The sequence below is a fragment of the Dama dama genome, chromosome 7 (assembly GCF_033118175.1).
Source record: "Dama dama isolate Ldn47 chromosome 7, ASM3311817v1, whole genome shotgun sequence".
In the NCBI taxonomy this organism is placed as follows: Eukaryota; Metazoa; Chordata; class Mammalia; order Artiodactyla; family Cervidae; genus Dama; species Dama dama.
In genome coordinates this window covers 27,261,959-27,284,489 of record NC_083687.1, presented here as the reverse complement: position 1 = coordinate 27,284,489, position 22,531 = coordinate 27,261,959, and the positions used below count along the sequence as shown (strand labels likewise).

The 22,531-nt window shown below is 44.6% G+C and overlaps 1 protein-coding gene and 1 non-coding gene across 3 annotated transcripts; one reads left to right on the top strand and one right to left on the bottom strand.

Moving 5' to 3' along the window:
* Window positions 1-970: 970 nt before the first annotated feature.
* LOC133059594 (boLa class II histocompatibility antigen, DQB*0101 beta chain) lies at window positions 971-9,887 on the bottom strand. 2 transcript variants are annotated; one of them, XM_061146929.1, is made up of 5 exons: window positions 9,699-9,887; window positions 7,610-7,879; window positions 2,762-3,043; window positions 2,175-2,285; window positions 971-1,526 (listed from the first exon to the last, which is right to left on the bottom strand). In XM_061146929.1, the coding sequence occupies exons 1-5, from the start codon at window positions 9,805-9,807 to the stop codon at window positions 1,513-1,515; spliced, it is 786 nt and encodes a 261-aa protein (XP_061002912.1). In that variant the 5' UTR covers window positions 9,808-9,887; the 3' UTR covers window positions 971-1,512. The 2 variants fall into 2 exon arrangements, with proteins under 2 accessions (XP_061002912.1, XP_061002913.1); XM_061146930.1 differs by lacking the exons at window positions 971-1,526; window positions 2,175-2,285 and adding an exon at window positions 2,299-2,584.
* Window positions 9,888-13,763: 3,876 nt separating this feature from the next.
* Window positions 13,764-13,837, top strand: TRNAC-GCA (transfer RNA cysteine (anticodon GCA)). Its single transcript has one exon. It is a non-coding gene; the product is annotated as a tRNA-Cys (tRNA).
* The last annotated feature ends 8,694 nt before the right edge of the window (window positions 13,838-22,531 follow it).

Genomic DNA, 22,531 nt, shown 5'->3' with positions numbered 1-22,531 from the left:
TTCTATGTGATACATCACATTAACAAATCACAGAATAAAAACCATGATTATCTCAAAAGATGCAGAAAAAGCTTTTACAAAATTCAACTCTTGTTTATGATAAAAAGTTTCAACAGAAGTGGGTGTAGAGGGTTTATGTGCTATACTAAGTCACTTCAGTCATGTCCGACTCTTTGTGACCCTATGGACTGTAGCTGGCCAGGCTCCTCTGTCCATGGGATTTTCCAGGCAGGAATACTGGAGCAGGTTGCCATGCCATCCTCCAGGGCATCTTCCCAACTCAGGGATCAAACCCACATCTCCTGTGTCTCCTGCATTGGCAGGTGAGTTCTTTACAAATAGCGCCACCTGGGAGGCCTCAACATAATAAAAGCCACAAACCCGCTGCCAACATCTAGAGTCTCAAACAGTAAAGAATTCACTTCCAGTTATATTAATAATATAGGTAAGTCCTGAGGATGTGATGTGCAGCATGGTCACTATAGTTAATGATACTCTACTGCATATTGGAAAGTTGCTAAATCTTTTAAGTTTGACTATGCTTTAATTATTTTGACCCATGGTAACCCACAAACCTCTCCGTGACACCAAAGATTGTCACAGGTATTCCTCATTTCATTCAAAATATTGCAAAGATTGTACTATTTGCAATTCTGTTATTTGGAAACTAAAATAGTCCACAAATTTCTTTAACAGGGCACAATAAACTTCAACACATGGAAATATGCTAATGTGACTGAACGAATGAAGATATAGCTGCAGCTTTCAGGGCTGGAGTACTGCTCTGCCTATTGTATCTTATGTGACACTCAGTTGTGACACAGGATGTCTGTTAGCTAGACTTCTTATAGTGATCATTTTGCAATATAAACAAATATTATATCACCATGCTGTACACCTGAAATTAATGTTGTATATCAATTATGCCTCAATAAAAATTCTTAATAAACAAGAAGGCTCAAGGTACAGATAATTTATATTCATGTTTAATTACAATATACTCTATAACCAGGTAATGGTTTCAATGTGCTTCCCTTGAATGATCTGCAGAGGGAGAATGGAAACAGAAACATCCCTTGGGGTCTGAGTAGATGCTGTTGGCAGTGCACAGGCAGAGGCCCCAGGGTCCGAGCAGGAAGCAGCATCACAGTCAAATCCTTAGGGCAGGGGTCACAAGGGGTGACCTGGTGACTGTGTCAGAGTTAATATAAGCAGACTCTGATCTCAGAGGAGGACAGGCTGAACATGGGAATGAAAATGGGAATAGAAAAAATTCTCAGGGTCTGAGCAGATGCAGTTGGCAGCACACAGGAAGGCGCAGATAGCAGCATCGTTACAGCCAGATCCCTGTTGGGGCGGGTGGTCACAGGAAGTGACCTGGTGACTGCATCAGAGTCACTGTAGGATCTGATCTCAGAGGAACAGGCTGACGGGCAGCTGGGAATTCTGGGCAAGAAGAGGCAGCTATTACAGAAGAGCGAAATCCAATCTCCATCAAAGTATCCTCAGGAGTCAGCGCACGAGTCCTGTAGAAGAGAGAGTGATCACACCCAGCACCCTGAGGGAGGTGCCCCTCACCTCCTCTAAGGTCCCTGCAGCATCAGACAGAAAGTTGAGCTCCAGGGCATGTCATCATCACCCCCCTACATCTGAGTAAAGGTGAACCTCCCAAAGAGGATGCAGCACTCCAGGCTGACACAGATGTGTGGGAGGCTGGGGAGCAGTTGTTATCCTGCTGGGGGATATGAAGATTTCAATCTTTTCAGTAAATGTAATGATAACTCACCTTCTTTAAATTTGTTTCCTTCCTGTCCATCATACAAAGTCTTAACTGCCCAAAGTTAAAATTCCCCAAATGAATGAAACTGTCACTGGAAGAAAGGCAAGTCAGTGCTCTGACCCTCTTAAAAGAGGAAGCTTCTGGAAAGGATTCTGTGAGACAATGAACTTTAAGGAAGCCCTAGAATGAATTCCACCTGCCCATTTTGTGGCAGGGCTACCTTTCAATCAGTAAAATAAGACTTCAGTGTTTCCCTAGGTTGTTTGTTTCTTCCCGCCAACACCTTAACCTCCTTTATGTCAGGGTCAGGAAAAAGAGCTACATCTAGAGACAGAAGCATCCCTGAGAAGAGGGTCTCAGCCAAAGTCTTCCCCATTTCCCCAGAGTTCCTTACCCTTCTGGCTCCTGTGACGGATAATGAAGCCCAGCCCGAAGAAGATCAGCCCCAGCACGAAGCCCCCAACACCACTCAGCATCTTGCTCTGGGCAGATTCAGACTGTGCCCCTGGGGAGCAGAGCCTGGGTGTCAGCGTTTGTCTCCACATCCCACAGTGTCCCTTGAGAATCCTGAAGTCCAGTCTGAGGTACAGGAGGTGGAAGTACCAGGGGAACTCAGTTCTTCATTCTAACCACCCCCAGGTGAGGGACCCAGCAAAAGATCCTTGGACAGAGTGGGCAGGTGAATGAGGAGGGAAAGCAGGTCCCTGCCCCTCAAGGACACATTCATAACCTTGGACCTGTCAATCCTGCAGAGCTCCCTGGGCTGGGCTCTGGGGCCATGGTGTGTTCAGTGAGCTCCTGTATCTGGAAAGACAATGTAATTAGACTCTTCCAATGCCCCTGCTATGAGGTATGAGCACTCCTGTGTCCTGTGATTTCAGTAGGGATGCTGGGGACAAGAGGTGAGATGGGATGAACCTGGGAAGCTCTGTCTACCCTGTCCTGTAGGGCCCACAATGAAAGGAAACCAAGTGCCCTTACGCCACTCCACCATGATGGGGCTCTGGAGGCTGGGGTGCTCCACACGGCAGGTGTAGACATCTCCTCGCTGGGGGGTCATTTCCAGCATCACAAGGATCTGGAAGGTCCAGTCCCCATTCCTAATAAGAGGTGTGGACACAACGCCAGCTGTCTCCTCCCGGTCATTCCGGAACCACCGAACCTTGATCTGGCCTGGATAGAAATCTGTCACTGAGCAGACCAGCAGGTTGTGGTGGTTTAGAGCCTCAGTCCTGGATGGGGAGATGGTCACTGTAGGTTCCACTGAGGGAGGAACAGACAGGAAAATACACAGTGAGACATGAGACCACACAGCATGTCTCCCATAGAGAAAAGTCTTTCCTTGGTTCCAGAGTGGGAAGATCCCTGGATTCCAAGTCTTGGATTTGGATTCAAACTTGTCCACAGTATTAGCTTGAATAGAAACATTCATCAGTTTACTCTTTGGAGTCTCAAGAGATAAATGTCATCATTCTATGGGAGTTACTTTGTTGACACTGATAAAAATGAAGCACTTCTAAATTATAAATTGCTATATTATACAGGTTACTATTTATTAAAAATTTTTTAAATAAAAATAAAAAAACCCAGACTTGTTTTCCCCCACACCTATTGAAGGTGCCCATCAGGACTAGTTTCTCATGACTTATGCGAGGTTAGTCCCAGTGCTCCTCACTGTAGAGAAAATCCAACTGTTTTGACTCTCATATGCTGGTCATGAAATGATCAACACGAGTCATGGAATAGCAACACGGACTGAGAATTAAGAAAGCACAGACATTTCTGCATGCGTGCATGCAAAGTTGCTTTAGTCAAGTCCAACTCTTTCAACCCTATGGACTGTAGCCCACCAGGCTCCTCTGTCCATGGGATTCTCCTGGCAAGAATACTGGAGTGGGTTGCCATGCCCTCATCCAGTGGATCTTCCTTAACTAGGGATCAATAAACATTTCTGTGTACAGTAAAATAGGACAAGAGTAACCATCACATCCTTCCTACAAAGCAATTCTTCTCAAATGGGCTACATCTATAATCCTCAGCCCCGTAACACAGAATTTGAGAGCAAGAGCACTTCTCACATGTTGCTGGTCAACAAAGCATTTCTCTCAGCTTTAGTCTTATCTTACCTCCAATGTGATTCTGTGGTGAACACCCCACAGAAATCTACATAATTAAAAACATACACTCTGTCTCTACTTCATTTATGCCACATATACTTATTTGATTAATCTGTTGATTCACTTATTCATTCATTCAACAATTATATATATGACAATTTGGATTCTCTGGTAATCCAAAGATAACAACAGACCATAGGCCTGCTTTTACAGACATTGCAATCTAGTAACAGAAACCAAACACACACACAATGTTACAAACTTAGTCAGTCAGTCAGTTCAGTTGCTCCCTTATGGCTGACTATTTGCGACCCCATGGACTGAAGCACACCAGTCTTCCCTGTCCATCACCAACTCCCACAGCTTGCTCAAACTCATGTCCATTGAGTCGGTGATGCCACCCAACCATCTCATCCTCTGCCAACCCCTTCTCCCCCCATCTTCAGTGTTTCCCAGCATCAGGGTCTTTTCAAACGAGTCAGTTCTTCGCATCAGGTGGCCAAAGTATTGGAGTTTCAGCTTCAGCTTCAGTCATTCCAATGAATATTCAGGACTGATTTCCTTTAGGATGGACTGGTTGGATCTCCTTGCAGTCCAAGGGACTCTCAAGAATCTTCTCCAACACCACAGTTCAAAAGCATCAGTTCTTCAGTGCTCAGGTTTCTTTATAGTCCAACTCTAACATCCACATATGACTACTGGAAAGAACCATAGCTTTGACTAGACGGACCTTTGTCAGCAAAGTAATGTCTCTGCTTTTGAACATGCTGTCTAGGTTGGTCCTAGTTTTTCTTCCAAGGAGCAAGCATCTTTTAATTTCATGGGTGCAGTCACCATCTGCAGTGATTTTGGAGCCCCCCCAAAATAAAGTCTCTCACTGTTTCCATTGTTTTCCCATCTATTTGCCATGAAGTGATGGGACCAGATACCATGATCTTAGTTTTCTGAATGTTGAGTTTTAAGCCTTTTTCACTCTCCTTTTTCACTTGCATCAAGAAGCCCTTTAGTTCTTCTCTGCTTTTTGCCATAAGGATGATGTCATCTGCATATCTGAGGTTGTTGATATTTCTCCCAGCAATCTTGATTCCAGCTTGTGCTTCATCCAGTCCTGCATTTCCCATGATGTACTCTGCATATAAGTTAAATAAGCAGGGTGACCATATACAGCGCTGACATACTCATTTCCCGATTGGAAACCAGTCTGTTCCATGTCCAATCCTAACTGTTGCTCATTTACCTGCATACACATATCTTAGGAGGCAGGTCAGATGGTCTGGTATTCCCATCTCTTGAAGAATTTTCCAGAGTTTGTTGTGATGCACACAGTCAAAGGCTTTGGCATAGTCAGTAAAGCAGAAGTAGATGTTTTTCTGGAACTCTCTTGCTTTTTCGATGATCTAACAGATGTTGGCAATTTGATCTCTGGTTCTTCTGCCTTTTTTAAATCTGACTTGAACATCTGGAAGTTCACAGTTCACCTACTGTTGAAGCCTGGCTTGTAACATTATATAACTTTGTAACATTTTGTATTTTTGAAAGAAAAGAAAGGGAACCTGAAAACAAGCAACACTGATAAAACATCATGTTTGCCCATACCTCAATTCCTTTATCCTCTCAAATGTTGCTCAGATATTACTCATGGTGAAATATAACACACTTCCTTATCTAGTCTACACATCTTATCCTCTACCTCTCCAGTTGTTTCACTGCGTCTCCCTCATTCTCTTAGTGTGAAACTATAGTAAATATTTCATACATGTTTTATTTATTTATTTGATAACACATTATATACTCTCATTTTCTTTTCCCCCCGATTTCCTTTTAACATTCAAGTGAGTTTAACTACTAGCTGCCTACCCTATTCCATCCCCTCGCTTTTAAGAATAACTTCCTTGTTCAGAAATCCGACATGATTATCATGTATGTTCTCTATAGAAAACATTCTGTGATTCTTGCAGAAGTTGAGCTAGGTTAATGAGAACATAAATGTGAACATAAGTATAACTAGGACTTGCTGAGGTCAGGAGGTAATCTTGTCACCCCAGTTACATGGTACTCATGAGCCATCATCTGGAAAGAATCATGTTTTCATTTGGGACTTTAACTCTTGTTTAGGTCCTCCTTGCTGGAGTCTGATTGAAATCTTGGTCAGGTATGTGGACTTACAAAATCTGACATCTCAAATAGATTGGGAGTGAAAAATGAAGGTCACAAGTTCAAGAGAGAAATGTTAGAGTAATGTTTATGGAAAAAGAACTGAAATAGCAAAAAATATAAGTATATATTAATACTTGGTATCATTAGGATAAAGAAGGTAAAAGAGTGTAAAGTAAGCTAAAAGTTATGTGAATATGTATAGATAACACTGAGGTCAGACTAGGGATTAATCAGAGAGTTTTCAATCACCTCAATATATCATTTTGTCCTACCAATTTGAAACTAGGCAGGAACAGACACACACTGCTGTCTCTGGTCATAACTGGCTTTGCTTCCATTAGACCCTATAAACATTTGTAAAGAACATAACGACTGTTGTGTATTGGGGGACACTTCAGGACAGTGAATAACTGTGTAATTACTTAAACTGTTTATATGTACCAACATTAGCATATATAAAGTGTTGATGCTAACTGTTAACACCCAAGGTGGTTATGAAATTAAGTGGCATAATACAGACAGTATTTGATAATATAATTGTCTAGAAATAGGTGCCCATTAAATGTGTATAATTAACTTTCAGAAGGTGTACCCCTGAGGTGGATGGTGATGTTGCGGGTATGGAGGGAGAGGATAGGGTTTAGGCCTAAATAAACCTGAAGAAATTTTTATTCAGTTAAATGGCATAGACTTATTTACCCCAAAACTCCAACTCTTTTTATTATGCCATTTGTTGAGCTTTTCTAAGAAATTGTAACTCAGCCTTACACCACCATTCAAGCATTGTTTCTATTTTTAATAAACACTTTTTTCCTCAGACTTTGCCTTCACAAATTCTAAGTTGTTAAGATACAAGTCAGTAAGAGTTAACTTTAATGGGTTAAGTAAAATAGTAAAGAATAATTAATAAAATCAGTTTTTAAGACTCGATTTACTTGTTTTCTCTTGAACCTCAATGGATGGAAAACCAAGTGCATTTATGCATTAATTTAACAAAGGTTTATGCAACTCACACTACCTGCCAATGTGTCAACAGGCACTCGGTAATAACTAACACCGTCCCTTACTCGAAAGAGGTCCAGAACAAGTGATACAGTGACATCATTTAAGAAAGCAAGTTTAAGTCGAATAATGACGTGAAACCAAAAAGTGAAAAAGGTATTATTTCATGACTGTAATTTATCACTACGTGCGCAGGGTGCCGTGAACTAAGCAGTGGAGCAGCCCTAACCAGGCGGAGCGGTCAGACCTCGGGAAGCAACACACCAAAGGCGCGAGCGAGGTGGGAACGAGCTGCGTTAGTGGGGAGAACTGCCCAGCGCGCGGCCTTCAGAGGTGACCACACTGGGCCTGCCGCGCCGCCTCTGCGGAGAGAGGTCCCGGGCTCCGAGTGTCCATTCCCCGCGGCGCCCGCGGTCCCCGCCCCGCCCCGCCGTGCTGGCGCCCCGGCCTCGCTGTCCCCTCCGGGCCTGGGGACCCCGCCCCGAGACCCGGCCCCTCCCCGCGCTGAGCCTCGGGTGGAGGGCGGGCCCCGCGGAGGGCGGCCGGCACTCACCTTGGCGCTGCCACGTGAAGGGGGCATACACCTGGTAGTTGTGTCTGCACACCCTGTCCACCTCGGCCCGCGTCCGCTCCAGGATGTCCTCCTGGCTGTTCCAGTACTCGGCGTCCGGCCGCCCCAGCGGGGTCACCGCCCGGTACTCGCCCACGTCGCTGTCGAACCGCACGTGCTCCTCCCGGTTGTAGATGTATCTGGTCACGAGCCGCACCCGCTCTGTCCCGTTGGTGAAGTAACACAGGCCCTTAAACTGGTACAGGAAATCCTCTGCGGGGAGAGCCGCTCGGTCAGGCCTCAGCCCCACAGCCCCACGCGGCGGCTGCTCTGCCAGATGGGGAGGTGCCGCCGCCGCAGGCTGCGTCCATAAACCTGAAACCCGCCGCCTCTCAACCCCTGTTCCCTGCGGCCCGGCCCTGCGCCTCCGGCTGTGAACCGCGTCCTCCAGCGGCTCTTCCCCGGGCCTCCCGCCCCCTCTGAGGGCGCCGGGATGTGAGGAGGCCCGTGGGACCTCAGTAAACTGAGGAGGCTGAGAACTCAGTAAACGGGGCTGTGTCTGTCGGGTTGGTTATCCCTCCCTCTGTACTTAGAGGGATCGGGATGTTCTCACACGAAATCTCACTTTCCCTTGAACTACTGAGAACCTCAGAGGCAAAGTAGTGTCGACGTAAACCCGAGAGTTCAGGGAATGACAAAAGAGGTGGAGAAAAGAAGTTTGTCCTCAGCCTGAAAGAAAGGGAAATCAAATCGCTCAGTGGTGTCGGATTCTTTGCGACTCCATGGACTGCAGCCCACCAGACTCTTCCATCCATGGAATTTTCCAGGCAGGAGTACTGGAGTGGGTTGCCATTTCCTTCTCCAGGGGATCTTTCTGACCCAGGGATCGAACGCGGGACTCCCGCGTTGCGGGCAGACACTTTACCGTCTGAACCACCAGGGAATCAGCCTGACAGGCATACATATTCTCTTTGTCCCCGGCAAAGTGTCTTCCTTACACCACGTGGGTTTACTCCTAGTTTCTGCCACCCCCACCGACACCTGTGTGGTTCGAAGGAACCAACAACTTCCCAGTCATAGAAAGGAGCATTTTATTCATGGAAAAAGCATAGACTTTCAAATGAGATAAATTGGATTCCAATTAAACTGAGATAGTTACCAGCTTGGGCAGGATCCTTAACAGAGTATCAATATCATAAGTATAATTGTAGAAAAAGTCATTATACCTACATGTAGGGCTTTTAGGAAGATTGAGAGAGAATTTATATTAAGATATTAATCCTGTGTCTGAAGTGAATGATTTCTCAATATTTATATCATTCCGTTCTTACGTTCTCTTTGCTCCTAAATCTGGTCCATCCCCACTTAAGTCTCTGAATCCCACTCAAGTCACTGCTGCTGCTGCTAAGTCGCTTCAGTAGTGTCTGACTCTGGGCGACCCCATAGAAGGCAGCCTAACCAGGCTCCCCTGTCCCTGGGATTCTCCAGGCAAGAACACTGGAGTGGATTGCCATTTCCTTCTCCAACTCAAGTCACTACTTGACCATAAATCAGTGAAACTTGAGGCTGTTTCTGTCTGTGGTCACCCAGGGAGCTCCTCCAATACCAGGAGTTGCTTTCATAAACCCTCCACTCAGAGTCAGGACTGTAGAGTCTTTTCCTCAAATTCTGAACCTACAGAGACTACTACTGCCCTACATTTCCCGCCAACCCAGGATCCCACAGTATTTAGTCCAGACAAGATCTTGAGGGACCCTGAAATGACAAATTTTGCTGTGTTTTCTTTGGAGAAATTTGTATCTTCTAAAAAAAGGGGGGAGAGAGATACCCATGCTCACTTTGTCCTAGCACTTACAGTAGATACACACTTTGTCTCCTCCTGTCTGTTATACCCAGGCTCAAACCTGTAAGAGGGAGATTGTCCTTATCTTGTCCTTAGAGGGTGGAAATGAGAATGTAACATAGCCCTCATTCCCAATGGGAGGAAATGTGTGATGAAAGACAGTATCCTGAGATCATACCCCACCCCAAGGGTCCCTCAGAGCCTGCTCCCCAGAGTGGTGGCTCCAGGGAGCAGCTGCCCTGCACTTACGTGGAGCGTCTCTGCCCTCAGCCCCTGGGGTGCTCAGCACCGCCAGTGTCACCATCACAGCTGCTGTCCAAAGGCCTCTGGGGATCCGCAGAGCCACCATCCCAGACATAGTAGAGAACAAAAGAAGAAGTAATGGTAGTCAACACAGCAAGAACCTGGTGGATCTGGTGAGCCCACTTCACAGAATAAAAGTCTATGGGAGCTCCCATGTATGGCAGGATTGGAGAGTCCCTAGGAAAGGAACCAATCAGAACTGGAGCTGAAATATCTCATCTGTCCCTGGGCAGACGTTATTTTCAAAGGTTCTCAGTCTAATGCCTGGCACTGTCTTCATCAAATTACACTGAATAAACATTTCAGGTGAAGATTTTCTCTCAGTTTTAAAAGATCTGAAGATTGAATACCTCAGGAGTTTAAAGAATGAAAAGAAAAAAAGTGATTCAGAAGTATACCTGTCTGTGATATTTACTTAAAACCTATTGTTTTTGGGTTTTGGGGTAGGGGAAAATAAGTGGGGATCATATTTCAAGGAGATAAAATTATTGTCACAAAGATGCTCACTTTATTAGCTTAGACACTCTGAGAGGTCTCAAGATGCCGTGGGAAGAACATAGCTCTTGAAGGAAATGGTTTTGGGCTGCAGTTATACCACTGATATGCTTTATGACAATCAGCAAAATATTGAACCTTTTTGCCTCAGGTTTCTCTATGTAAAATGTGAATCCTACTTCATTTTATATCTATGCCTTCATATATACAAACTTAAGAATGATGTTGTTGTTCAGTTGCTAAGATGTGTCCATCTCTTTTTGAGCACATGGACTGCAGCTTGCCAGGCTTCCTTTTCCTTCACTGTCTCCCAAATTTGCTCAAACTTATGTCCATTGAGTCAGTGATGCCATCCAGCCATCTCATCCTGTGTTGCCTTCTTCACCTCCTGCCTATAATCTTACCCAGCATCAGGGCCTTTTCCAAAGAGTCAGCTCTTCTCAACAGGTAGTCAAAGTATTGGAGCTTCAGCTTCAGCATCTGTCCTTCCAATGAATATTAAGGACTGATTTCCTTTAGGATGGACTGATTGGATCTCCTTGCAGTCCATGGGACTCTCACAAGTCTTTTCTAGGAACACAATTTGAAAGCATCAATTCTATGGTGCTCTGCTTTCTTTATGGTCCAACCCTCACATCTGTACATGACTACTAGAAAAACCATCTCTTTAACTGTCTGGACCTTTGTCAGCAAAGTGATGTCTCTGCTTTTTAATATCTGTCTAGGTTTATCATAGCTTTTCTTCCAAGGAGCAAACATCTTTTAATTTCATGGCTGCAGTCACTATCCACAGTGATTTCGGAGCCCAGGAAAATAAAATCTGTCATTGTTTCTACTTTTTCCTCACCTATTTGCCATGAAGTTATGGGAGCAGATGCCATGATCTTAGTTTTTGAATGTTGAGTTTTAAGCCAGCTTTTTCACTCTCTTCTTTCACCCTTATCAAGAAGTTCTTTAGTTCCTCTTAGTTTCTGCCATTAGAGTGGTATCATCTTGCTGAGGTTGTTGCTATTTCTCCCAGTAACCTTGATTCCAGCTTGTGATTCATCCCTCTGTGCTTAGAGCAGTAAAACCCAGCATTTCACATGATATACTCTACATATAAATTAAATAAGCAAGGTGACAATATACAGCCTTGAGATATGCCTTTCCCAATTTTGAACCAGTGTGTTGTTCCATGTCTGGTTCTAACTGTTGCTTCTTGACCTGCATAGAAGTTTCTTAGGAAGCAGGTAAGGTAGTCTGTTATTACCATCTCTTTAAGAATTTTCCAGTTTGTTGTGATCCACACAAAGGCTTTAACATAATTAGTGAAGAAGTAGATGTTTTTCTGGAATTCCCTTGCTTTTTCCATGATCCAACAGATGTTGGCAATTTGAGTTCTTGTTCTTCGCTTCTTCTAAATCCTACTTGTACATCTGGAAGTTCTCAGTTCACATACTGCTGAAGCCTAGCTTGAAGGATTTTGAGCATTACACTGCTAGCATGTGATATGATTTGTTTAATATTGTAAAATGTTCCTCATCTACCATGAGTAACTGTTGGCAATATCAGGTGGATATGTGGAACAAGAAAACAAACAAAATTTGTCAACCGGTCCTGATGGCAAGTGATTTTTTATTATACAAGAATGCATTGCATTCTTTTCTTTGAATGAAAATAGTTGGAAAATTAAGTTGACTTTTCTCTTAAAATCTCTTCAGCTATTCAGATCCTCCCTGAACCATCTGATGTCAGCAGAGACACAATCCACAAACATTAACACCATTCAGACAAAGAAGACAGCAGAAGTTGTGGAGAAGCATTTCCTTGAGCTTGAATAGTGTTAATGAGGGAGTGGATGCTTGTAGATACAAATTGAATTGTGCCAGGCCTAAACATCAAATCTCCAGTGGCAGACATACAATTGTGTTTTTTTAAATAATTTTTTTCATTTATCATATGCATCTTACCCATGATTAGGGGCAGTATTAAAAGATTGTAGAGCAATTAGAACTGTACCTGGAAAAATTAATAAGACAGTAAGTGTCTCTTTTCTTTCTCTCTCTTCCTGAATTTTAGGGTCTCCTTTCAAAATAGTGTGCTGCTGCTGCTGCTAAGTAGCTTCAGTCGTGTCCAACTCTGCAACCCCATAGACAGCAGCCCACAAGGCCCCCTTGTCCCTGGGATTCTCCAGGCAAGAACACTGGAGTAGATTGCCAATTCCTTCTTCAAAGCATGAAAGTAAAAAGTGAAAGTGAAGTCGCTCAGTCATGTCCGACTCTTAGCGACCCCATGGACTGCAGCCTACCAGGCTCCTCCATCCATGGGATTTTCCAGGCAAGAGTACTGGAGTGGGGTGCCATTGCCTTCTCTAAAAACAGTGTGAACAGAATCTTTATATATATATATATATATATATATATATATATATATATATATATATATATATCTGGAGTTTACCAGGTAAAAAGAAATAGGGAAAAAGCAACATCAAGAATTTCCTTTAGTGGCACATGAAGACAATGAGTTATTTCAATATTCTGAATTATGTGCATAATCCCAGAGCACCTGAGATTTAGAACCTGTCACTGGGCTTCCACAGCTACAGTGGTGCACTCAGGACCAGGGTAGCTGTAGCCTAGAAGGGTTTCCAGGGTGGGATAGAAGCATAAAGGGGGAACATCAAACTGAGACCAATAATAGGGTTGAAGGGGGCAACAGAGAAAGTCAGAGAGGGATTCTGAAGGTGCCTCAGTCCCCTCAGTCTCCACTTCAAGGTCTCTCAGGATCAACAGAGGCTTCTGGCCCATCCCCTCCCCGCTGTCATAAGGGGGAAGTGGCCTCTGCTCTATTCTGGGGCTGTACAGTGGAGGCTGCAACACTTCTGGGAATTGCTGGATCTCACAGGCCTCTTCATGCAATATTTCTACTAGCAACAAGGGTGTCAGCTTAAAATCCTTTTTCTGATTGGCTAAAACCTCATCTGCAAGGCTGTGGTTTGGACTTCTGCCTGCTGCTTCCCCCTAAGCCAGACTGCATTCTCTACATTTTCTAGAGTTCTCTGCACCATCCTTATCTCTGCTGAGTTACTTGGGGCAGTCACTGCTGTCCTGGCCTGTGAGAAGGCAAAAGGGACAAGCATTCTGATTCCAGGTATTCACCTGAATCACCCTACAGGGAGCTTAGGATGAGGGAAGTGTGTACTTCATGTGGGTAGAAGATAGGATCAAAAAACTAAATGAATACAGTGAAAACTTCAACAGAGAGGGAAAACATAAGAAAATTAAAACAGAACACACAGAGTTGAAATACAATAACTAAACTGAAAAATACATGAGAGAGGTTAAAACACAAGAATAAATGAGGCAGAAGAAGGATCAGTGAACTTGGAGAAGGACCAGAGCAAATAACTTGTTTAATCAGAGCAGAAAAAAAAAAAGAAAAAGAAAAAAAGGTGGGGAAGTGGGGAAGGGGAATAAAATTAAAGCTTAAGGGACTTACAGGACAACCTCAAGCAAACTAACTTGCTTGGTTTCCCTGGTGGCTCAGAGGGTAAAGTGTCTGCCTGCAATGCAGGAGACCTGGGTTCAATCCCCAGGGTCAGGGAGATCCCCTGGAGTAGGAAATGGCAACCCACTCCAATACTCTTGCCTGGAAAATTCCATGGACAGAGGAGCCTGGTAGGCACAGTACTGAGCAACTTCACTAAAAGTCCTAGAGGAGAAGAAAGAATGGGGCAGAAATTTTATTTGAATAAATAATGGCTAAAACCATCCTTAACCTGGGGAAAGAAATAGACATACAGATCCAGGAAGCTGAGTTTAAATAATAATCCAAAGGATCCATACCAAGATACATTATAATTAAAATGGCAAAAGTTAAAAACAACCAGAAACCACCATAAACTAGAAGAGACAAGGATGGATATTTCCCTAGAGCATTCAGAGGGATCATAACCCTGCTGACACCTTGGTTTCAGATTTCTAACCTCTAGAATTATGAGAGAAAAAATTTCTGTCGTTTTAAACCACCTTGTTAGTTGTACGGTTAGAGCAGCCTTAGGAAATTAATCAGGAAGAGTTAAAACTTGGTGATTAGTGGATGAAGCATATCTCTGTATTTTCAAAGTTTACCTACCTTTTGGAATACCTATTATTCTTCTGGGGGCTTCCCTGGTGTCTCAGTAAAGAATCTGCTTGCAATCGGCTTTGATCCCTGAATCGGGAAGATCCACTGGAGAAGGGAATGCCAACCCATTCCAGTATTCTTGCCTGGAAAATCCCATGGACAGAGGAGAATCGGACACAACTTAAAGACTAAACAACATTACTTACCTACTCTCTCGTAGTCTGAGTCCCCCAGTTGATTTGCCAATCAGAAATTATTGACATGTGCTAAGCATTTCAAATAATCTAACCAGGCCACCAGCCCCTCTCAGTGTTCTAGAATGTTCTGTGATGACTCATTATTAAGATATACTAGCAGAGGGGAAAGACCTTTCCCATTCTTCTTTGATTCTGTTCTTATCCCTAAATAATATTAAAATATGAAACAACAGGATATATGTTTACTTTTATAACTGGGGCAGCTTGAACAACACCTGTCATATAAGAGGTACTCCAAAACTTTTGGTCACAGAAATGAAGGAACACATAATTCCCACAGTAGGAGGCAAGCTCTATTCCATCACACCTCTCCAGTCACTGCAGAGGCTTTCCTGGGTCAGATTAAGCACGCCTCTAAAATCTTGTCTTTCTTTGTAGGCAAAGAAAGCAAAAGCACAGTTTCCAATCTCCACTCTCAGAAGTGAGTGGCTCTTTGCCCGTTCCGCCCAACCTTCGGCCCCTCACCTGGCCTTTGGGAATGAGCAGAAGCCTCCCAGTACCCTGATGGCAGTGACCGTGAAGCCCAAGCGGCTGACACTCTCCCTGAGACCAGAGCAAAGACCAGCCAGCACTGCTTCCTGGGAGCTGATGTGAGGGCGGCGTGAGAGGAGGCTGCAGCAGGCCCGCGGGAGAAGACAGTCCCTCAGGTTCCAGGCTGGCTCCCAGCAAGCCCACCCCTCCTGCCCCAAACTGCTCATTCCTCCACAAGCTTTACCCTTCAACCTCCCAGCTCCAACCACACAACCATGCCCAGTTGTGAAATTCCTCCCGTCTCAGGGAGAAGTAGCAGAGCTTCTGAGCTCAGCAAAGAGGACAGAATGGCTGCAAAAGAAATCCCCAAGGCCTGGATGAGCTCTTCTCTGCTGGGGACAGCGCAGATCTCAGCGGACCCCTCCCCTCGGGGCCTGCCATCACACCAGGCCCACTCTCTGGCTGCTCTGTGGGGGGCTGGCCTGGCCCCCACCTCCCTCCCAGACTCACCTCTGCTCACCCTCAGGTCCACCAATATCAACTCTCAGCTACTCTCCCAAGACACCAGCCAGCCCCTCCTCGTCACCAGTGCTTGAGCTGTTTCGCTACTTGGAATTTTTCATCCTCCTTATCTGTTGGGTGACTTCTCATCTTCCAAAATTGAGATTGATGTCTCTTAAACCCCCAAACCCACACTTCAGCCTGCAAGGGGCACAGGACCTCCCTCACTACCTCTCAGATCTCATCGCCTAGCTCTCCGAGCTCAATCACACTGGGCTCCTTCCATCCCTCAAGCAGTGAGGCACACCCTGCCCCAGGGCCTTTGTACTTGCCATTCCCCCTGCCTGGCACACTCTTTTCCTGACTCCTAGGGCAAATCACTCCTCAGTCCAGTCCTCTTCTTACAAATGGAGCCCTCTCGGGATGTCTTCGCTGACCCCTGTCTAAACAGAGGTCACACGATCACACTCCACACCTCTCCTCTGTTTTTCCTCATCGCACATATCATGATCTGATTTTATGTTATGATTTACACGTTATGTTTACTCTCTGCCTCTCTCAGTGAGTCCTGTGGCTGCAGGGGCTTCTGTGTTCAGTAAGCCTCTGGGGACAGCACCCAGCCTGCAGTGTGCCCTGGGAAACAGTGGCTGAATAAAGGTTGTTTCCAGTTGGTTTCTAACTTAATATTCTGGGGCCTCTGGGCATCCCTGTGAATACAGAGAGGACTCTAGGTAAGGCTGATGTGGATTTGACTCAAATGTCATGTGTGTGAGTGTGTGTGTGTGTGCACATGTGTGCATGCACACGTGTGTGAGCCTTGTTGTTTCAGAACAGTGTAGAAGATTGATTCTATCCTCTCTTGAAAGAACATGAAATGATTGTAAGAGAATTTCCTGCTCCGTTCTATCTGGGGCCCACTACTCTGATAGTGGGTTGCATTCCTCCGCTCTAAATAAGCAGGATGCCAGTGTGAGCTGTGCGTCTATCCAAATGCCACACTCACAGTCAAGGCCAGCCTCAAGGGTGCAGGACCAGTGGCCACACAGGGCCCTGTACTCAGAAAGGCCCCACACTTGTTTCAATGCTCTGCTGCCCTTGGCTTGAAAGTCTTCACCATTTTGAACACTTTGCTGTATACCTAAAACTAGTATAACATTGCAAATCAACTCTACTTCAATGAAAAAGTTAATTAATTTTAAAAAATAAGCTTCAATTGTGACAGAGGCATGGGAATCAAAAGGAAGGGAGAGAGCCAAGAGATGTTATGGAGGAGGAATTGATAGAATTACATCCAAGATCAGGGAGAAGAAATGATAACTAGAAAAGGAATGTGTGGAGGGCCTGGAGAGCAGAGTCCAGGATGAGCCATCGACAGATGAGGAGACATCAAATGAGCTGCTTTGCGGCAGCGGGTGAAGGAGAGTAAGAGCTAAGAAGGTGACCTTTGAGAGGCTGCTGCTTCATTTGTTTGACTGTGCACACAGATGGCAAAGTTATATAAAGGACACAAATGTTTACTCAAATATAGCAGAAAGAGGACATTTGTGGCTTGATATGTCACTTGGGTTAACCTAGCACTTTTGTCTAGAAAAATCATCTCCTTGACCTCCTTGATCCTTCTCTTCTGTTTGAACTAATGATCTGGTTCAAGAAGGTGTGAGGGAACAGCAAGGTGTAACAGGCTTTGGACCCACCTGCTGACATCACGGGAGTTTCGTTAGGGCCACAGCGACCTGTGTGTCTCTCAGGTGAGAGAAAATGCTACTGTGGAAGAGGTGAATGCTGGCAGCAGACAGAAGAGGTGGGACACAAAAGTGGCAGCAGTTTTCTAAGGAGCGCATCAAAAAAACTGCATTAACTGCATCGACTTTGAGTCTCTGCCTCTAACATACTTCAAATGAATACGGTATGTTCCCCCATTGTTACCCTATTGCAGCATGTTTCCCAGAGTTGCCAGGTGTAGCAAATAAAAATACGGGCTATCCAGTTAAGCTGGAACTTTACATAACACATAGAATTTTAGCTTAAGTATATCTTGTGCAATATTTAAAATATACTGAAAATTACTCTCAGTTTATCTGGAATTCAGATTTAACAGACCATCCTGTGTTTTATCTGACAACTCTGAGGATCCCATTCCCTCCTTCAGCTTCCACTAAAACAGGGGGAGATAAGTTGAAATCAGTTCAATAAAATTTTAGCCCCTTCTGGGAAAAATCAGCGCAGTAGTGGAGGGACATGCAAAGATGAGGATATAACTGCTGACCTCAAGGAGTTTACACCTTAGAGACTTCACAGAGATATGGAAATAACTGAAGCACAAAATTCTGCCTTGATTCCTTCCTGTGTGAAGGCACGGTAGAAATGCAAAATATATGTTGCATGAGAGATGCGAAGATAGAATTTGAGAGTTCAAGGGAAATAGATTGCATCGTCTGGTGGATTGAGCACCATTGGGCTATGGAGTGAGGAACAGTAGTAAGAAGGGTTGCTTAAGGGGCACCAGACTTCTTGGGAATGATGCCTTTTAAAGACTGTGGTCTTTCAAAGGAGAAGTGAGGAAAGAGCTCTGTGTAGAGGAAATCAAGAAAGGCAGGGCGGCGGAGAGTGGTTATGTGTTCCTAAGTCGGAAAATTGTCAAGTAGAGTGAAAGCATGTGGTGGAAATGGTGAGAAGTAAATTTTAAAACTTAGGCTGAAGCCACATTAGGGTAGGTCTTAAGAAAGACACTAATACCTTCCTCTCCTCTATATGACATGATCAATACTAGCCTCTGTGCCCCTGCTTGGCCACCTCTCCTGGGTGAATCAGAAGCTAGGGTTGTTAGGATGTGAGTGGCATCCAGGAGACCAAATGCTGGTGGCAGCCTGCATCCTTTGTCTTTAGGTCTCTCCAGAAACATCACCTAACTGACACCAGAAAGTAAGAAAGAGGAAGAGGCGGAGCCAGGGAGGAAATGAAAGGGACATTTAGGGATGCCCTTATATGTGCAAGGGGCTTCCCTTGTGACTCAGCTGGTAAAAAATCCGCCTCCAATGCGAGAGAACTGGGTTTGATCCCTGGGTTAAGAAGATCCCCTAGAGAAGGGAAAGGCTACCCACTCCCGTATTCTGGCCTGGAGAACTTCATGGACTATATAGTCCATGGGGTCTCAAAAAGTCAGACACGACTGAACGACTCTCACTTCACTCATATGTGCAAGACACCACTCTTGCTTACACATTCTCTCCATGCATCCTCACAGGTTGCACATGTGGGCTGTGATACCCTTGGCTTCTGTGAGGATGAAATGCAGTGTTTCTTATGAACTAAAAGGACTATAAAATGATGCATATTATCGCCCCAAATCTTTGGCCTGGGAGACTTAATCGCTGCATTCAAAAAGTCATGCCCCCACCCCACCCAACCTCCACCTCCCACCTTCAGCTCCTTCTCACATAATGGAGAAACAACGAAAGCTTGATCTGGTTGTGTGCCAGCTTTGGTTACAGTGATTCAGAAGAGTGACAAAGAGCAGCATCTTACATTGCTTATAGGGCCCATTTCTATCCTTAACACAACTGTTACTGCATTTCAAATAAGAAAGCTGCCTGTATGTACCTAAGGATCCCTTCATTTCTTCTATAGTCGTGTTGACCAAGCGAATCACCCTAGATTGAGAGGTCAGAGGTCATGGACTTGCCCTGCAAGAGAGGCCTGCACATGGAAAGGATACATGAGTCCTGGAATGGAATGTATGACTGGGGGTAGGCCCAGGAGTAGGGAAAGGATTGAAGCAGAAATCAAGCATGCAGGCAGGGAGCAGTTGGGAGGAAAGGAAAATTACAGGGACCAACTTCAGAGTGATTCAGCAAGAGGTGAGGAGAGGAGGATTGTAGTAAGACAACCACTCTCATTTAATGTGAGCCTCCCATGTGCTGAGAGGAACATTGCTTATCTTACATAATCATTGAGTGGTAGAAGTCAGGATCCCCATTTTTCATGAATGGGCATAGTGGTTATGGAAATAATTTAACTATAGCTCAGAGAAATAAGTATTGTGACAATAAGGAGTGTGGTGATGAGACAGGGGAACCTGGGATCTGGGACCTTTTGCTGCAGTCCTTGCACCTGGATAAACATCTCCGGCAACAGAATACAAAGAAACTGTTAAGGGACTAATGATAACTATATGCATAGTTGGGGTAAATTATGAACAAAATATGAAAAGACCAAAACTCAGCTGCCATTTCTGAGGTGCAGAGAGCAAAAGCAAAAGCAGAGAGCAAAGATCTGATAGACAGAGTGCCTGAAGAACTATGGACAGAGGTTCATGACGTTGTACAGGAGGCAGGGATCAAGACCATCCCCAAGAAAAAGAAATACAAAAAGGCAAAATGGTTGTCTGAGAAGGCCTTACAAATAGTTGTGAGAAGAAGAGAAGCTAAAGGCAAAGGAGAAAAGGAAAGATACACTCATCTGAATGTAGGGTTCCAAAGAATAGCAAGGAGAGATAAGAAAGCCTTCCTCAGTGATCAATGCAAAGAAATAGAGGAAAACAACAGAATGGGAAAGACTAGCGATCTCTTCAAGAAAATTAGAGATACCAAGGGAACATTTCATGCAAAGATGGGCACAATAAAGGACAGAAATAATATGGACCTAACAGAAGCAGAAGATACTAAGAAGAGGTGGCAAGAATACACAGAAAAACTGTACAAAAAAGATCTTCCCAACCCAGATAATCACGATGGTGTGATCACTCACCTAGAGCCCAACATCCTGGAATGCAAAGTCAAGTGGGCCTTAGGAAGCATCACTATGAACAAAGCTAGTAGAGGTGATAGAATTCCAGTTGAGCTATTTCAAATCCTAAAAGATGATGCTGTGAAAGTGCTGCACTCAATATGCCAGCAAATTTGGAAAACTTAGCAATGGCCACAGGACTAGAAAAGGTCAGTCTTCATTCCAATCCCAAAGAAAGGCGATCCCAAAGAATGCTCAAACTACCGCACAATTGCACTCATCTCACACGCTAGCAAGGTAATGCTCAAAATTTTCCAACCCAGGCTTCAACAGTACGGAACCATGAATTTCCAGATGTTCAAGCTGGTTTTAGAAAAGGCAGAGGAACCAGAGATCAAATTGCCAACATCCGTTGGATCATCAAAAAAGCAAGAGAGTTTCAGAAAAACATATATGTCTGCTTTATTGACTATGCCAAAGACTTTGACTGTGTGAATCACCACAAACTGTGGAAAATTCTTAAAGAGATGGGAATCACAGACCACCTGACCTTCCCTCCTGAGAAATCTGTATGCAGGTCAGGAAGCAACAGTTAGAACTGGAAATGGAACAACAGGCTGGTTCCAAATTGGGAAAGGAGTATGTCAAGGCTGTATATTGTCACCCTGTTTATTTAACTTATATGCAGAGTACATCATGAGAAATACTGGGCTGGGTGAAGCACAAGCTGGAATCAAGATTGTCAGGAGAAATATCCATAACCTCAGATATGCAGATGACACCACCCATATGGCAGAAAGCAAAGAAGAATTAAAAAGCCTCTTGATGAAAATGAAAGAGGACAGTGAAAAAGTTGGCTTAAAGCTCAACATTCAGAAAACTAAGATCATGGCATCTGGTCCCATCACTTCATGGCAAATAGATGGGGAACCAATGGAAACAGTGACAGAGTTTATTTTGGGGGGGGCTCCAAAGTCACTGCAGATGGTGCCTGCAACCATGAAATTAAAACGCTTGCTCCTTGGAAAAAAAGTTATGACCAACCTAGACAGCATATTAAAAAGCAGAGATGTTACTTTGCAGACAAAGGTCCATCTAGTCAAAGCTATGGTTTTTCCAGTAGTCATGTGTGGATGTGAGAGTTGGACTATAAAGAAAGCTGAGCGCGGAAGAATTGATGCTTTTGAACTGTGGTGTTGGAGAAGACTCTTGAGAGTCCCTTGGACTACAAGGAGATCCAACCAGTCCATCCTAAAGGAAATCAGTCCTGAATATTCATTGGAAGGACTGATGCTGAAGCTGAAACTCCAATCCTTTGGCCACCTGATGCGAAGAACTGACTTCGTTAGAAAAGACCCTGATGCTGGGAAAGATTGAAGGCAGGAGGAGAAGGGGATGACAGAGGATGAGATGGTTAGATGGCATCACCGATTCAATGGACAGGAGTTTGAGTAAACTCCAGGAGTTAGTGACGGACAGGGAGGCCTGGTGTGTAGAAGTCCATGGGGTCGCAAAGAGTCGGACACGACTGAACGACTGAACTGAACTGAACTGAGCAAAAGCAAGGTCCTGCGTGTGACCCCTGCACACAGCACCACCCAGCGGTGAGCAGACCGCCTAAGCCACCCCTCCAGCCGGACTTGGATCCGCCCCTGCTCTTCACCCAATTTAAGGAACCAGCTCGCCCCCTTGCGGGAGCGAGCAAAGTCACATGTTAGTTATTCTAGGTCTGCAGTTCCCAGCAAAGCCTTGCCTGAATTCCTCGTCTGGCCTCTTATCAATGTCTATTGATTAAACTGTCCAAGAACTGGGGTCGGCAACAATGATAGAGGCATCGAGGAAATGTTGACCTTAGATCTCATGACAGAGGCCATCAAAAGGCCCTAGTGCCTTGCAGGACTTACTAAAAGAATAAAAGACTCCCAGTTTTATAGAGTGGGCTCTGAGGCAGAGAACTATGATGGGTAGAAGTAATCCAGTGTAGAAGAGAAGAATTGAAGGGCGGGGAACCTAGCATGTCACCACAAAGAACTGACATCTTCCAGGCTTTGAAGAAATCATTTATCATCATGGACCAGGTTAAGAGATTCATGTAACTGACCACATGTGGGAATCATTTCTCCAGCACTTCCTGGTCATCTCCAGGGTCAGTACTGAACTTACCGGGCAGAGTACACTGAGCAGGCATACACCAACACACTACGCTGCATCGAAAGGTCA

Bases quoted from the DNA above. Each gene is read 5' to 3' on its own strand.
- LOC133059594 (XM_061146929.1), bottom strand. From the start codon at position 9,807: ATGTCTGGGATGGTGGCTCTGCGGATCCCCAGAGGCCTTTGGACAGCA. The intron at 7,880-9,698 runs GTAAGTGCAGGG...CTCTCCCCGCAG, and splicing joins TGAGGGCAGAGACGCTCCAC to AGGATTTCCTGTACCAGTTT. The intron at 2,286-2,761 runs GTAAGGGCACTT...TCTGCTCCCCAG, and splicing joins CCCCATCATGGTGGAGTGGC to GGGCACAGTCTGAATCTGCC.